Source organism: Malaya genurostris, chromosome 3, assembly GCF_030247185.1.
Source record: "Malaya genurostris strain Urasoe2022 chromosome 3, Malgen_1.1, whole genome shotgun sequence".
NCBI classification, from domain to species: Eukaryota; Metazoa; Arthropoda; class Insecta; order Diptera; family Culicidae; genus Malaya; species Malaya genurostris.
The window spans coordinates 98,397,161-98,411,585 of record NC_080572.1 but is presented as its reverse complement, the minus strand read 5'-3'; the positions used below and the strand labels follow the sequence as shown (position 1 = coordinate 98,411,585).

At 37.6% G+C, this 14,425-nt stretch overlaps 2 protein-coding genes across 2 annotated transcripts; one reads left to right on the top strand and one right to left on the bottom strand.

The window, feature by feature from the left end:
• Positions 1-2,967: 2,967 nt before the first annotated feature.
• LOC131437803 (proteasome subunit beta type-5) lies at positions 2,968-4,104 on the bottom strand. The gene is made up of 3 exons (XM_058607388.1): positions 3,876-4,104; positions 3,418-3,810; positions 2,968-3,359 (listed from the first exon to the last, which is right to left on the bottom strand). The coding sequence occupies exons 1-3, from the start codon at positions 4,020-4,022 to the stop codon at positions 3,051-3,053; spliced, it is 849 nt and encodes a 282-aa protein (XP_058463371.1). The 5' UTR covers positions 4,023-4,104; the 3' UTR covers positions 2,968-3,050.
• A 2,147-nt stretch (positions 4,105-6,251) lies between these two features.
• On the top strand, positions 6,252-8,930 carry LOC131437532 (coatomer subunit delta). The gene is made up of 8 exons (XM_058606939.1): positions 6,252-6,659; positions 6,720-6,943; positions 6,999-7,405; positions 7,470-7,640; positions 7,700-8,013; positions 8,076-8,187; positions 8,258-8,423; positions 8,486-8,930. The coding sequence occupies exons 1-8, from the start codon at positions 6,617-6,619 to the stop codon at positions 8,612-8,614; spliced, it is 1,566 nt and encodes a 521-aa protein (XP_058462922.1). The 5' UTR covers positions 6,252-6,616; the 3' UTR covers positions 8,615-8,930.
• Positions 8,931-14,425: the final 5,495 nt, after the last annotated feature.

The following is a 14,425-nucleotide window of genomic DNA, read 5'->3' as shown; positions in this document are numbered from 1 at the left end:
TGAAAATTGCGTACGTGTATAACATAACTGGAGTGATGGATGCATTGTATTTTGTGATTATGCATAATTTTTCATTTATATTGGTCTTGAAGGTAATTAATGTAAATTTTTTAGTCATACTCGTTTCCGTCGTTGAAATTAGACTTTTCAACTTATTTTCAGTCAAATCGAAACGTTATGTAAATGGACGTCTTGTATACGAAAAAATATAGGTCGCGGGGGAACAACATATACTCTGTATGACGGAAGAAGTAGCAAGATATCTCAGTGCGGTAATCTAACAGGTGTTTAGGTTTACTTCTTGACTTGGCTGTTGATTTCGTTCTTGCTGCTCATTCTTGTTCCGGGAAATACTTCACCGGATAGTGATCCAGATTCCTGGATCAGCAACTGCAACCAGTAATGCTTCTACGTCAATCATGAACCTTTCAACAGACAACGGCGTAATGAGTGATGCAGCATTGAACTGATGTCACCTCATGAGCTGAAGTGACAGTTCCCAGTTCCAGACGGTTTATGTCGACCAGCGGACGTGACAACGCACCGTTTCCGACGACACCTGCCATCGTAGCATGAGGATTCCTTCCTGATGAGGACTCTGAGTCAAATATCGCCATTCCCGTTGGAGGCTTGCTATATGAACTGGGAAAACATTAGCAATGGAATCAGTATCAGTAATCGACGGTTCGTGTCTATCCACACCTCAACATGACTACTACGATGATCGATGTCATTCCGATGCTTCCACGCAAGCAGTAACACGTTACTTCAACATGGGAAATATTATAAAATTTGATTCGAAAATAAAACAGATCATTAACAAATTTTCTTATTTTTCTAGTACTTAGTATGATTTTAAATTCACTAAACTTTTAAACATTGGCGCATATTTCTGACATTCAATATTGTGGAATCAACCATTATTTCGAGTTTCGAGATAACTAGAAGTGAAAAGTCAAAAATACCATGGCTCTGGTTATACAAAAAGAATAATGTAAAAAAAATGCAATCGTGGTTACGCTAACCATCATATTCGTAATAGTTATACAGACAATATACTGTTCAATATTACTACTCAAGAGGCGAAGCCTTATATAGTAAAAATGAACTTGACCATTGTTGAAAACACCTGATTGAATTGTCGGCTGAAAACCACTATACTCACATGGTCAAAATGATCCCTGATATAGTAACTGGTACCATAACATTTTTCTGAGTGTACATTAATCCTTACAATGGTCCTGTCAAGTTTTGGCCTGTTTGGCAAGCTGTCACTACATAGGAGAAGTGCTACAGTGGCTGAACGGTTTTTTTTAAATGAACGGTTCTGCTCACGATGTAAAATACCTGGTGATCACGTTTTTCTATGTGTTAGTGCGGTTGTCATTTTATTTTGGAATAACAGAGAGACGTGAAGAAGAAAAAACATAAACAAATGACGTTTCGGGAATTGCTTTTATGAAAATATTTAGATTTGGTTCTGTTTGCGAAAATATTGACAGTGAAATGCGGTGTTTTGTTCCGGGATGTTTCAGTCGTTTTCATCACCTGCATTTGAAATGCCACCCACAGCACAATCACTCCATTATTCATAATAACTAATAGATACCACAGTGCAATCCGCCAAATCCTTCCTCCAACGAAATGAACAGAATCGGATGTGTGTAAAATTTTCTATATTTCGACGTTACCTTGCAAGCCCTTGAAGAAAAAATGTCCAGATTTTCAATTAGTGCCAAAGATTCGCCAGACAGCGCGACAACTGGAGTAACTTAGAAGTGAAATCCCGATCTGAAATGGTCGTTTGTTTATGTTTACATGCTTGAATCCCGGCGCGCAATACTTAATTTCGTGAGAAAATTACCAACACAACCAAAACTGTCTTTTCACGCCACCAGTGTATTTTACGTCGTGGATTCTGCTCATCACTATCAAGGTGACGGGTGTACGTTATTTGGCCGAATTTTGTTTGACATAATGTCGTTTGGCATAAAATAAGATATACTGTTTCATTCGGCATCATTGTTGTTTGGCATTATTTTCATTTGGCACAATTTTAATCGTGCATATTTTCTTTCGATTCGTTTTATTCTGGTAGTAATTTAAAAGGTTGAAATACATAACGGCCTGATAATACTTGGATTATAGGTTTTCCGATTAGTGATTGGACGACTTGAACTGCGTTACCTCGGCGGCTTGTCCTCGTTGTGGTCTAAAACTAGAAAATAAATTCTAAAGGCGCATAATGCGAGGCGAAGGGATAGCTCCTAGCTTTAAATAGACCGGCAAACGAGTGGATTACAGGTTTGTGTGCGGGGGCCGCCGCTTCCGACGGCGGCCTTGTGACACATCAGAGGTAATGGTAAACGAATTAGAAATAGCGTCGCCAAACCTAGCCAAATGAGTGAACAGCACAAAAAATCGTTTTGCATCCACGGAAGGACAGGTGTCAAAATAAGCATTGAATAAAATCTACAGCTCCTGAAAGGAGATTCACAAATTTTACACTAATGAAACGATCTACCCCGAAATAGGGCTAAAAAAATCTCTGGCCCGAAGAAACGAATTACCATTAGGTTAAAACAACCTCTATTAACGAAACAAACAAAAAATGAACCTCCCTGACTATAGCTCCTGACCACAATGAAATCGTGAGGCACCAGGAATAGGATCGCCTCACCTACAGCATACCATACAGATACTGACCAACAGTCAAAAGTAGATTCGTAATATGTTTCGGACTACTCGACTTTCAATCAACGTTGTGTACAAAAATTCGATGCAATATCTTTGTTTCGCGAAGCGAATGCATAAACTTTCATATTATCCTAAAAGTCAATCTAACAGAGGCAGCGGATTTCACTCGAATGGTTTCGGAATATGAGATGACTACTGGTGTAGAGAATTGAAGATGACTTCGACGTCGTTACCCTAGTTGCCGCCCTATTAGTTATCCAAATATGAAAATTTAGTTGTATTTCAAAACAGCTTTATTTCCAAGCATATTTTATATAAGAGCCAAATAGAATACGTACAAATTAATCAATTACTTATGAACCAAACATTTGTTGCTTCTCTTCTTGATACTGGAAGTGCAAGTCCATACAATCCTGGTTCGAAATATTCACCCACCCGGTTGGTTTGATGTGATAGACTCGCACTATTCCTCCGGAATAGGCATCGCGATGAGTAGCATGATAAATAGCACGTCTTCCTAGATCCTGTGCTTCTTCATCGGATAATTCCCACCGATAACCTGAGTCAAGAACACCATAGGCGTAAATAGAACCACTGCCAACAGAGAACACTTTTCCCGGGGTGCGTGTTCCTTCCGAATCAATATAATATAACTGTGGACCCTGCAATAAATTGAGATGAGTAAATCGATTGTTTTATTAAATTGTATCAATTCATTACCCGTTTATCATAACCAGCTAACATCATTCCCATGCTAAGCCCCATTCCCTTGTAGTAGTACACTATATTCGACATGATTTTGCTGGCTGCTGCTACAGAAATCCGTTCTTTATTTCGCAACTCGTAAATGCGACATTCCTTCGCTAAAACCCGATCCCAGTAAACACAATCAGCTGCGCCGCCCGCTAGGGTACCTAACAGATAGTCGTTAATTTCAACTATCTTTTTCATTGTTCCGGAACCAATGAATTGGCCACCGGTGGCACGAGAGTCTACAGCTAGGATAACACCACCTTGAAAACGGAATCCGAGTGTTGTAGTGCCATGGTCAAATTCCATCTTGATTCCAGTTGATTCGCCATGGGCTGCTAGTTTGGCTAAGTTCTCTGCCGGCTGAAAAGGGAACGCAGAATGACGAGTGAATTTAGGATTTTAGAACATAACCTAATGCTTCTTACATTCTGGAACGGAGGAACAGCTAGCGAAAAACTGTTCTGTATATTCTGGCAGTTTAGAGCTATGTCCCGTTGTAAAAACTGTTCTCCCACTGAAGACCCTGGGAATAAATTACCACTGGAAAATCCACAAACGTCGGCAAGTGCCATTTTTGTATGAATAAATGAATATGCGAGAGTTAGAGTCTTCACAAAATGATGACAAACAAAATGAGCTCTGACAGTTTGCAAAAAAGGAAAGAGTGACAGTATTAAAAAAACACTACAAATGTTATGAACAGAGATGCCAGATATTTTCATAGAAAATCTGTATTAGGTTCAATGGAAAATCTGTATACATCTGTATTCACAAAAAAACGATTTTTGTATAATGAAAATAAAGTGCGGTATTGTTATTCCAACATTTCTTGGTTTTATAATGAGAAATTGAATAATACACGACGAAATTAAATGTTGTCAAATTTTCATAAACAATCAGAATCAACAAAACGCAATTTCGATTTCCTATACTTTTATAATATTGTCTTGGTAAGTTGATGTGGGATCTAAGCGCTCAACTTCAAATACCAACACCATTTTAAGATTTTCAGATCAGTTTGTGATTTGCCCATTGATTACACATTTTTTTTATCGTCTCGAGCTACCGAAAAAAATGTGTTCTTTCCAATTTTTTGTGAAGTCTGTATGAATCTGTATTAAGTTTAGGAAATCTGTATAAAATCTGTATTCTGTATCAAATCTGTATGCGCATGTTAAAATCTGTATAATACAGATAAATCTGTATAAATGGCATCTCTGGCCAAATGAATGAAAAACTAACCGAAAAGATGATTTATTGGAAAAAGATACGCTCAGAGACAGTACTTTATTCAAGGAAGTAATGGCATCATGAAACTTTACTGTCAAACTGAGAGTTGTATGAATCGACTTGACGCTGCATATTGGGCGTTGAAATTCCATGTCAAATTATAAAGTCACCAATTTCTAACTAGATAAATATATGAGATTACAATTCAATTGTTGTGGATAAAAAAAATGAAACTTCGTCGTTGAATATTCTTGTGAGCGCGGCAATGACTGATTGAATCTACCATCCTACAACCACAATCTATTGGAATAACATATCTTAGCATCATTTCGTCGTAAGAATTTCATTTTATTAGTGAATACAGATTAATACAGATTTTTTATACAAAGAATACAGTTTTTTTACGATAATATCTGGCATCTCTGCATTTGGCTTCTCCAATATATGTTTCCACTAAGTCTTCGCAAAAAAATTGAATGTCAGTTCAAATTGGTTTCAAATTATAATATAAATGGATTTCACAGATTTTCATATTAATTTTTGATTTGTCCGTTGATTAATAGACTTTTATATCGTCACTGGATTCATATACTAAAAGATAGCTCAGACAGAAAAGTTTATTCTTTTCTTTCTTACTTTTTTATGAGATCTGTATTAAATTGAGGAAATCTGTATAAAATCTGTACTCTGTATTAAATCTGTATGAGCATGTAAAAATCTGTATAATACAGATAAATCTGTATAAATGGCATCTCAGCATGCAATAATCATTAAGTGTAACCAGACCCTGTCAGCTTGGAGCGAAATCAATCTTCAGTTCAGCAACGCCATCGCACGATGTCACATTCAACATATCATGTCAATTGTAGGGGTGCGCAGTGCTGCTATTTTGGCGCGCACGAATTTGACATTTCTTTCCCCTACTTATATGTACGAAATTCAATGCGGACTCGCCTGAAGGCGCCATGCTCGCAAAAATGTTGTTGCCAATGATTTGTTCGGGAAATGTGACATCTGGATATCTTGTTAATATGATGTCTTTGGTGTAACCGTATTTGGCTGCGTACGAAACGACTCTGCCAAAATGTCAACTATAAGAATGCCAATTTTACCGATTTGTGTACCTTTAGAGCAAATTCAGCAGCTGCAAGATTCATATGGGTGGTCTATAATGTAAATGAAACTGAAACAAATGTATCCCCAGCAATCCGTTTTAGTTTTATTTATTCGACCAGTTCTACTGTCAAATTTAAAACTGGTCTACGATGCCGTTCTATTTTTTGTATATTTGAAACACGAGTAAAACACTGCTGGGGCTGCCAGTTTTTCTTGTTTTAAAATCCAGATTTAAATTTTGTAACTGGCATAAATTATGCATCTAGAACTAAAACACTACTGAATATGCCCTTAGATTTCTTATTAATGATGATTAATTTTATTCTGTCAGGAAATCTGTATGTAAATTCGACTTGTATTTAAAGTTATTTTTCTCGGGTCATGAAACTGTAGTGAACGATTTGTTCATCGTAAACTTTTAAAATTATCATCAGGTTGTTGAATATTTTATCTGGCATCACTAGTGTCTAGAAGTTCAAGTGAAACCTCAAAATTTTGTGTGTGTCGGTGATAAGTTTAGTCCAAAGTTTGAATAAAATTTGCACATTAGTTTTAACTATTTAATCTATCTATTCACTGAAAGTTGAGCAGGAATAAGTGATACAGATAAATCAAATGAAGTATGCTGTTTTGAAATAATTGCATTTGTTTAAAACGAATATAAGATCTTCGTCGCCCCGTAATCATTTGAGCAAACGTCATTACTTCACACGTCAGCCGGAATCTCGCACTTACCAGTCACAATAAAATCGAAGGTTTTTATACGTTTGAAAGGCTTTATTAGTTGATGTATTAAAACGATACTTGATCGCCTTTCATCATGGTATTAATAGCAGCAGCAGTCTGCACCAAAGCTGGCAAAAGTAAATTTCTGTCCGATCACGATCTATTAATCTATTAATGAGCCTGTGCATCTTTCCTAGCAATCGTGTCGCGACAGTTTGTCGAGATGACCAAAGCTCGTATCGAGGGTTTACTGGCAGCTTTTCCAAAATTGATGACTTCGGGGAAACAACACACTTTCGTTGAGACAGACTCAGTGAGGTACGTCTATCAACCACTGGAGAAGCTGTATATGTTGCTAATCACTACCAAAGCAAGCAATATCCTGGAAGATTTGGAAACGTTGCGACTGTTTTCTAAAGTAGTACGTTAACTGGAACGTTTTATTTCTGAATGCTACATTTGATTGTATATTTCAGATTCCCGAATATTGTCGTACACTGGAAGAAAAAGAAATCATCGAAAATGCATTTGATCTGATATTTGCTTTCGATGAAATCGTTGCCTTAGGGTACAGAGAAAGTGTAAATTTATCTCAAATTAAAACATTTGTGGAGATGGACTCCCACGAAGAAAAAGTATACCAGGCGGTTCGACAGACACAGGAGCGGGAAGCTAAACAAAAAATGCGAGAGCGTGCTAAGGAACTACAGCGAGCGCGCATGGAACAGAAAAAAGGTGGCATGGGAGCCAGCGGTCGCCCATATGGCAGCGGAAGCTCGGAAGGTTTTGGAAATAATTCAAGTGGGGGCATCTCCAATCATTCCTCTATTGCAACGCCTTCTATTGGCATTGGCGAGATAAAACCAACTGCAGTTGCTGCACCGTTAGTAGTTTAAATAGTACAGTGTACTATGCACAAGTTATGGTCATAACTTTTTTCGTTACAGTAAACCAGTTACGGCAAAGAATGCACTTAAACTGGGTGGAAAGTCGCGCGATGCGGACACATTTGTTGACCAACTGAAAAGCGAGGGTGAGAAAGTGTCAAACAACCCTGCACCGTCAACTGCTTCGGCAGTGGTTAAAGCCAAGCCAGTATCAGATGTTCCCATGGATGAGTAAGTGTTAGAGAAATAGTAACGTAAGTTTTAAAATTAAAATCGATCATTTTTTACAGTATCCATCTTCGTCTTGAGGATAAAATAGTTGTTCGAGTTGGCCGCGATGGTGGATTGCAAGGATTTGAGCTGTCCGGATTGCTCACGTTGCGTATTTCTGATGAAAAGTATGGCCGAATCAAGGTACAACTGGATAATGCTGATCAGCGAGGTATTCAGCTGCAAACTCATCCCAACGTGGATAAAGAACTTTTCAAGTGCAAAAATCAGATTGGGCTTAAAAATCCAGCCAAACCATTCCCAATGAATACGGATGTTGGTGTGCTTAAATGGCGTTTCCAGACACAGGACGAATCTGCCATTCCGCTAACTAGTACGTAGCTGATACAGGTCTACGTTGTTGGGTTTTTGTTTAAATACTTTTTATCTTTATAGTCAATTGTTGGCCATCGGAGAATGCAGAAGGTGGCTGTGATGTCAATATTGAGTACGAGTTAGAGCATCCACGACTTGAGCTTCAGGATGTGTGCATCACAATACCGTTGCCGTAAGAATCGCTTTTACACAAAAAACCAAACGCCTGGAAAAAATATAACTAACACATGTATTGTTTCTAGAATGGGCATTGCTCCAGTAATATCAGAGTGCGATGGCGATTACAATCACGATTCCCGCAAAAATGTACTGCAGTGGAACCTTTCGGTTGTCGATGCCTCGAGCAAACGCGGTTCAATGGAGTTCACTGTACCCAATTCGATTCCTGGCGATTTCTTCCCATTGGATGTAAGTATTTCGAAAGATATAATGTTTTGGTGTGAAAATTTAGATCATTATTTTACATACAGGTATCATTTTCATCAAAAATTCCGTACGCCGAACTAACGCCCGTTAATGTACAACTTGTTGAAAATGAAGCGGATGTGAAATTTTCGACCGAAACTTTGTTCTATACCGATAAGTATGAGATTGTGTGAATTGATCAACTCTATTATTTTAAAAATACTGCGCAATTTATATATCGTTATTGTTAAACAATACTACTTTATTCGTATTAATATAATAGAAAATTTACACAAAACTATTATTTAGATTGGAGCTAATTACAATATGTAATTATTATTTTTCGATTTCTGTTAACATCTGCAGTCCTGTTTGTTTCCATAAACGCGCATTATAAAATCATTTATATATACGACTAAGCGGCACACTTCTTGCATGTCTAGCATATGTAGTATCAAACAATTTTATTAAAGTCTAATAAAACATGCGAGTAAGTACGGCAAACTGAAATACATGGTTATTGTTTTTTTTTCTTTCAATTTTCATTCCATCGTCCATCGTGGTGATGAACTCAATTATCTCGTTTATTACCATTCACATAAAGAAAGGCTTAGTAATCGCTTTGAAAACCGACTTTTGAACCGAAACCCGGAGTGCCGAAGGGCATATATCATTCGAATCAGTTCGTCGAGATCACAAAATGTCTGTGTATGTACAGGGTTGTTACGGTCGCGCAAATTACGCGATTTTCACGGATTTAGCGCGGTTTCTGCTCAGATTTTGATACGATGGAGCGGATTTCACGCGAATGTCAAGAAACATCATTTCACAATTGAGGTTCGAAAAAAAGTTCTTTTCAAATTTTTGAAGCTTGTGAGTTTTATGAAACCCCAAAAAATTGAAGTTGAGCGAACGTTGGAGTAATTGGTCGAGCTGGCCGAATTGGCGAATTTTCATCTTGATGAAACAAAAATTTACGAACAGGTGGTTCTAGCGAATGTTTTCTTCAGTAGACAAAATTTCGATTTCATGCTCTCCTATCTCGAGTGGTACAAATTGATAATGCAGGCGAGGTATTACCAGGAATTATAAAAACTTTTCGATATATTTGCTTGCGTTTCCCCATTCTAATGCGGAAATCAGTGAAAACACATTCAATAATGCAAAGAACGTAATAAATGGAATGCTATTCTTCGATAGTAGGGTCGCAAATTTTGTGTGTGATAAAAATCGCATTCTTAAAGCAAATTTAACACGACAGGCTTACGAAGCGAAGTTGGACAAGAAAAAAGCGAATAAGTAAAAGTTAAAACATTCATCTAGTGCTGGATCCGACGGGATTCCATCCGTGGTGATAAGGAATTGTTCTAATAGTTTGTTAGTTCCTCTATCCAACATTTTCAAATGTGTTTTACGTTCTGGAATTTGTCCTGAAATATAAAGCTTGCTTCAGATAGAATTGGAACAAACACAATTGCCTGTATTTCAATTATTTATTTTTGAATTCAAGATCTTTTTTGTACAAATGTAGCGTTTTCTTCATACTTTTAGGAAAAAATACGGATAAAATTACTCGTCACGGTTTCGAAGGATTTTTTCTTGTAACACGGCTCATTAGGCGGCGCACACCTTCCTCATCCATCGTTTTAGCTATCTTATTCCGCCAGGTCGTCATCTGATTGATGTCTTTGACAACCTTTCCCTTTGCCTTGAGTCTCATCTTCATGATTGCTCAGTATTTCTCAATAGGGCGGAACTATGGGTAGTTGGGTGGGTTAAGGTTTTTCGGAACAAACTGGACCCCTTTCACTGCATACCATTCTTGAACGACTTTGCTGTAATGACAGCTTGCCAAATCTGGCCAAAACATTACGGGATGGTCGTGGGATCTAATGAACGACAAAATTCGTTTTTGGAGACACTGTTTTTGGTATAGTTTCGATGTCATTGTCTTATTTGTAACGAAAACTTTTCGTTTCGTTTTTTTTCGTTTTTTTGCCACAGCTGCAAATGCCCTGCCAAATCATAAATTTTCTTGCAAATTTATCGGTAAAAACAAATTTAAATTTGGGTGGAACATCCCCCCGAGCCGTTGCCAAGAAAAAAATTTTGACTTGGGATTTGCCCGAAGTCAGCCTTGACATAGGTTTCATCGTCCATCAGAAGACACCTGTCGAACTTGGTCAGAACCTGGTCATATAGTTTCCGAGCACGAATTTTGACCACACTATTCTGTTTTATGGTCCGATTTGGCTGTTTGCTAGCTCGATACGATTTGATTCCTTCCCGGAGTCGAGTTCTCCTCACGGTACTATGGGCAGCACCGAATTTTCTGGACAAATCACGGTCCGATAGATTAGGATTCCTCTTAATCGTCTTCAAAATCTTACCACGCAGTTTCAGGTCGACAGTTCCACTCCAACGATTGGCTTGAGGCTTCCGAATCGTCGTAAATGTTTCCTTATACCGTTTGATAACGCGCTATACGGTGTTTCTGGGTAATTTCAGCTGTCTAGCTAGCCTAGATGCAGACCATAATGGATTTTCCAAATAACTGTGCACAATTTTATCCTTTCTTTCGACTTTTGTGTTGATTGTTTACAAAGTACAGTCGATTTGCGGAATGTCAAAATTCATACGTGAAGCTGACAAAATTCCCGACACGTGGGCGCCACGAACTTCCAAATCCGTCCACCAGGAGTGCCACACTATGAGCAAAAGTTTGTTCCAATTCTGAATGAAGCAAGCTTTAGAAGAAACCTATGTGAACAAGGAAGCTGTTACCTCTGGAGTTCCTCAAGGAAGTCACCTTGGATCATTTATAATTTTATTGTATCTCAACGATCCAAAATTTTCGATCAAGTGTATGAAGGTATGACTTCAAAATATTTTAGATAATCAAATCTGCAGTTGACTCAGAGTTCCTACAAGAACAGTTGGATAATTCAACTAATTGGTGTAACATCAACAAAATGGTTTTAAATGCCACTAAATGCTACGTCATCTTTGGTCGTGAATACGACTTACTTTATTATGGGGCGCCTTTTCAAATTTAGCCATATGGAAGAATGGGCAGAACTTAATCGTGAATATCTCGACTTGTATTAACGACAGCAACATAATTCTTTCACTATTTTGTCAAAAAAAAAAAATGATCAGGAATTTAGGATAATATTTTGAACAGTGTGAGATAACAACAAACAACTCAAAAATTAAGTTTTCTCAAAATTTGAAAACAACGCAGAAAACTCTTTACTTTCGCTTGGGGTTTTCGCGCAAGGACGACGATTTTGTGGTAGACAGGTACATATCTTCAACTGAACGTTATAAAAGGGGAGCGTCAGACAGCAGAGCTACTGGTCATTTGCATTGGGGAGAAAGAAAACGAAAAGTGGACAACATTATATAAAATCAGGCGTTCTAATGGCTCTAAATGTTACGTAAAGAACTATAAAGATTGCTTCTTTGTAAATCGAAAATTAAAATTAGCTGTGTAGTGCAAAACTAAGATAATTTGATTAGTTATTTTGAAATTTTCACAGTGCTAAATTCGCAACAGTGTTTAGAATCATGCATATCCAATCAGTGTTTAATATCCTAGAGAATTATTAAATTTGGCCCATCTGGGATGCTTGAAATTAATTCCGGACAGGATTTTGATAGTTTCTTTTACTGAAATATTGAAATCCGAAATGAAATAATAGACATCAAAATTCTCTAAGGTGCCATTTAGAACCATAATTTTATACCCAAAGAATTATGTGAAATTTTACTTCACTATACTGTAGTTGTAGTTTGTAGTAAACTTTCTGCTGATTTGCTATATAAAATGCATAGCACCGACTCAGAAGCCATTCATTTTGAATTTGGCTGTCGTTGTCATCGTGTTAATTATGGTGCGATCGAGGAATCTCCAAGCGAAATACAAAGCTTGTTACCGCAAGCGGAAGAAGCAGGAGACTCCACCAGATCACATATCAGTATCGCACCCATGGACAACAGGTCAGCCTGGAAATAGATAACGGAAGTCAGCGGTATCCATCGGAAGTCTATGGTATTCATCGGAATTTGAACTTAACTCGTCACTCTCCATCACGAACGCCGTCATAAAAGGTTCTTTTCAGAACCACCATTATTTTATCATAAAAAACTATACTGGTTATTTCGTAATATTTGTGTGTCATAATTTTTAATGTAACTAATATGTACTGTAGTTTGTATCGTTTCAAATTCTAGTAGCGTAAAAGGGCAAAACTTGCACAATTCACACAATCGATCAACTAAATGATATTCGGAAGTATAAAGAAAGGGTGTCAGTTTTATTCGTATTCACGACATTTAGTTATGTCTCTGACATTACATAACACATGGATCAATAAGTCCCGAGACTAACAATGGAAACAACATTTTTTATTCATCAACATAATCACCTTTTAGGGTAATACAATGGTTCCAACGTTTTTCCAATTTTTCAATACTATGTTTATAAAAAAATTTATCTTTCGCTTCAAAATAAGCTTCAGTTCCAGCGATGACCTACTCATTTGAGCCAAATCTTTTTCCCTGGAGCATTTTTTCAAGATCAGCAAAGAGCCAGTAGTCACTGGGGGCTAAATCTAGCGAGTATGGGGGGTGGGGAAGCAGATCAAAACCCAATTCGTTCAATTTCGCCATTGTTTTCATCGACTTGTGGCAGGGTGCATTGTCTTGATGAAAAAGGATTTTTTTTTCTCTGCATGTGCGGTCGTTTTTGCGATTTCCTCCTTCAAACGCACCAGTAAGTCAATATAATAATCACTGTTGATCGATTTACCTTTTTCGAGGTAGTCAATGAAAATCACGCCATGCGTATCCCAAAAAAAAACTGATGCCATGACTTTGCCAGCTGACTGCTGCGTTTTCGGACGCTACGGACGGCTTTCGCCAGCTGTGCGCCACTCAGATGACTGCCGCTTCGACTCTGGAGTGTAGTGATGTATCCATGTTTCGTCCATGGTCACGTAACGACGCAAGAAATCTTTTTTGTTGCGAGCAGATAGCGATAAACTGCTTTCTGAATTATCGACTTGTTGCTGTTTTTGTTCCATCGAAAGCAATCGCGGCACCCACTTGTAAAAAACCTTTTTCATGCTCAATTTTTCATGAAGGATAGTAAATGCACTTCCGTATGATATCTGTGTCATCTCAGCAATCTCACGGAGCTTCACTTTACGATCTTTCATTATAATTTTTGTCACTTCACTCACATTTTCCGGTGTAACGGCTTCCACAGGTCTACCCGAGCGTTCCGCATCATTTGTGTCGGTACGACCACGTTTAAACTCGGCGAACCACCGACAAATCGTTGCTTTTGATAGACAAGAGTCCGGATAACATTTTTCAATCCATTGTTTCGCTTGCACGGTGTTTTTACCCATTAAAAAAAATGTTTTATCAATAGGGGCTGGGGTCCACTAGGAGATTGATAGTACCTATTAGCTCTCTCCGGACTGTACCAGCCTAGATGCCGTGTGGAATCCGGCGGAAAAAAAATGAACCAAGAATAGATCCACTGGGTTCCTGCTTCCATGTCGTAAAAGGCGACAATTGCAGGAGTTTCTTTTTTCTTTCAGTTATCAGATATTTTCAATGTTTTACTTCTGATTACTCTATTTTACTAAATCATCTCTTTATTCAACCTATCAATTTCCGTCTAGCTTCGGAGAAAAGTTTTATTAGGAATGATTTCTTCTTCCATGTTATTGATTGTCTTTCAGGATTATGAAATGAATGATAAAAATCAACCATTGCGCAAATCCGTTTATATTACAAAGTTAATAACAGAGATAACATATATCGGTATATTGAATACATAGTAAAAAACACTTGATATTAATATTTCAAACAGTAAATCAATATTTTTCTCGGTAGCCGGCTGCCCAGATCAACTAATATAACCAATTATTAATTTTAATAAATAATTAAAATAATAAAGCGGAAATATTAAAGAATCAAGACGCGTGTGA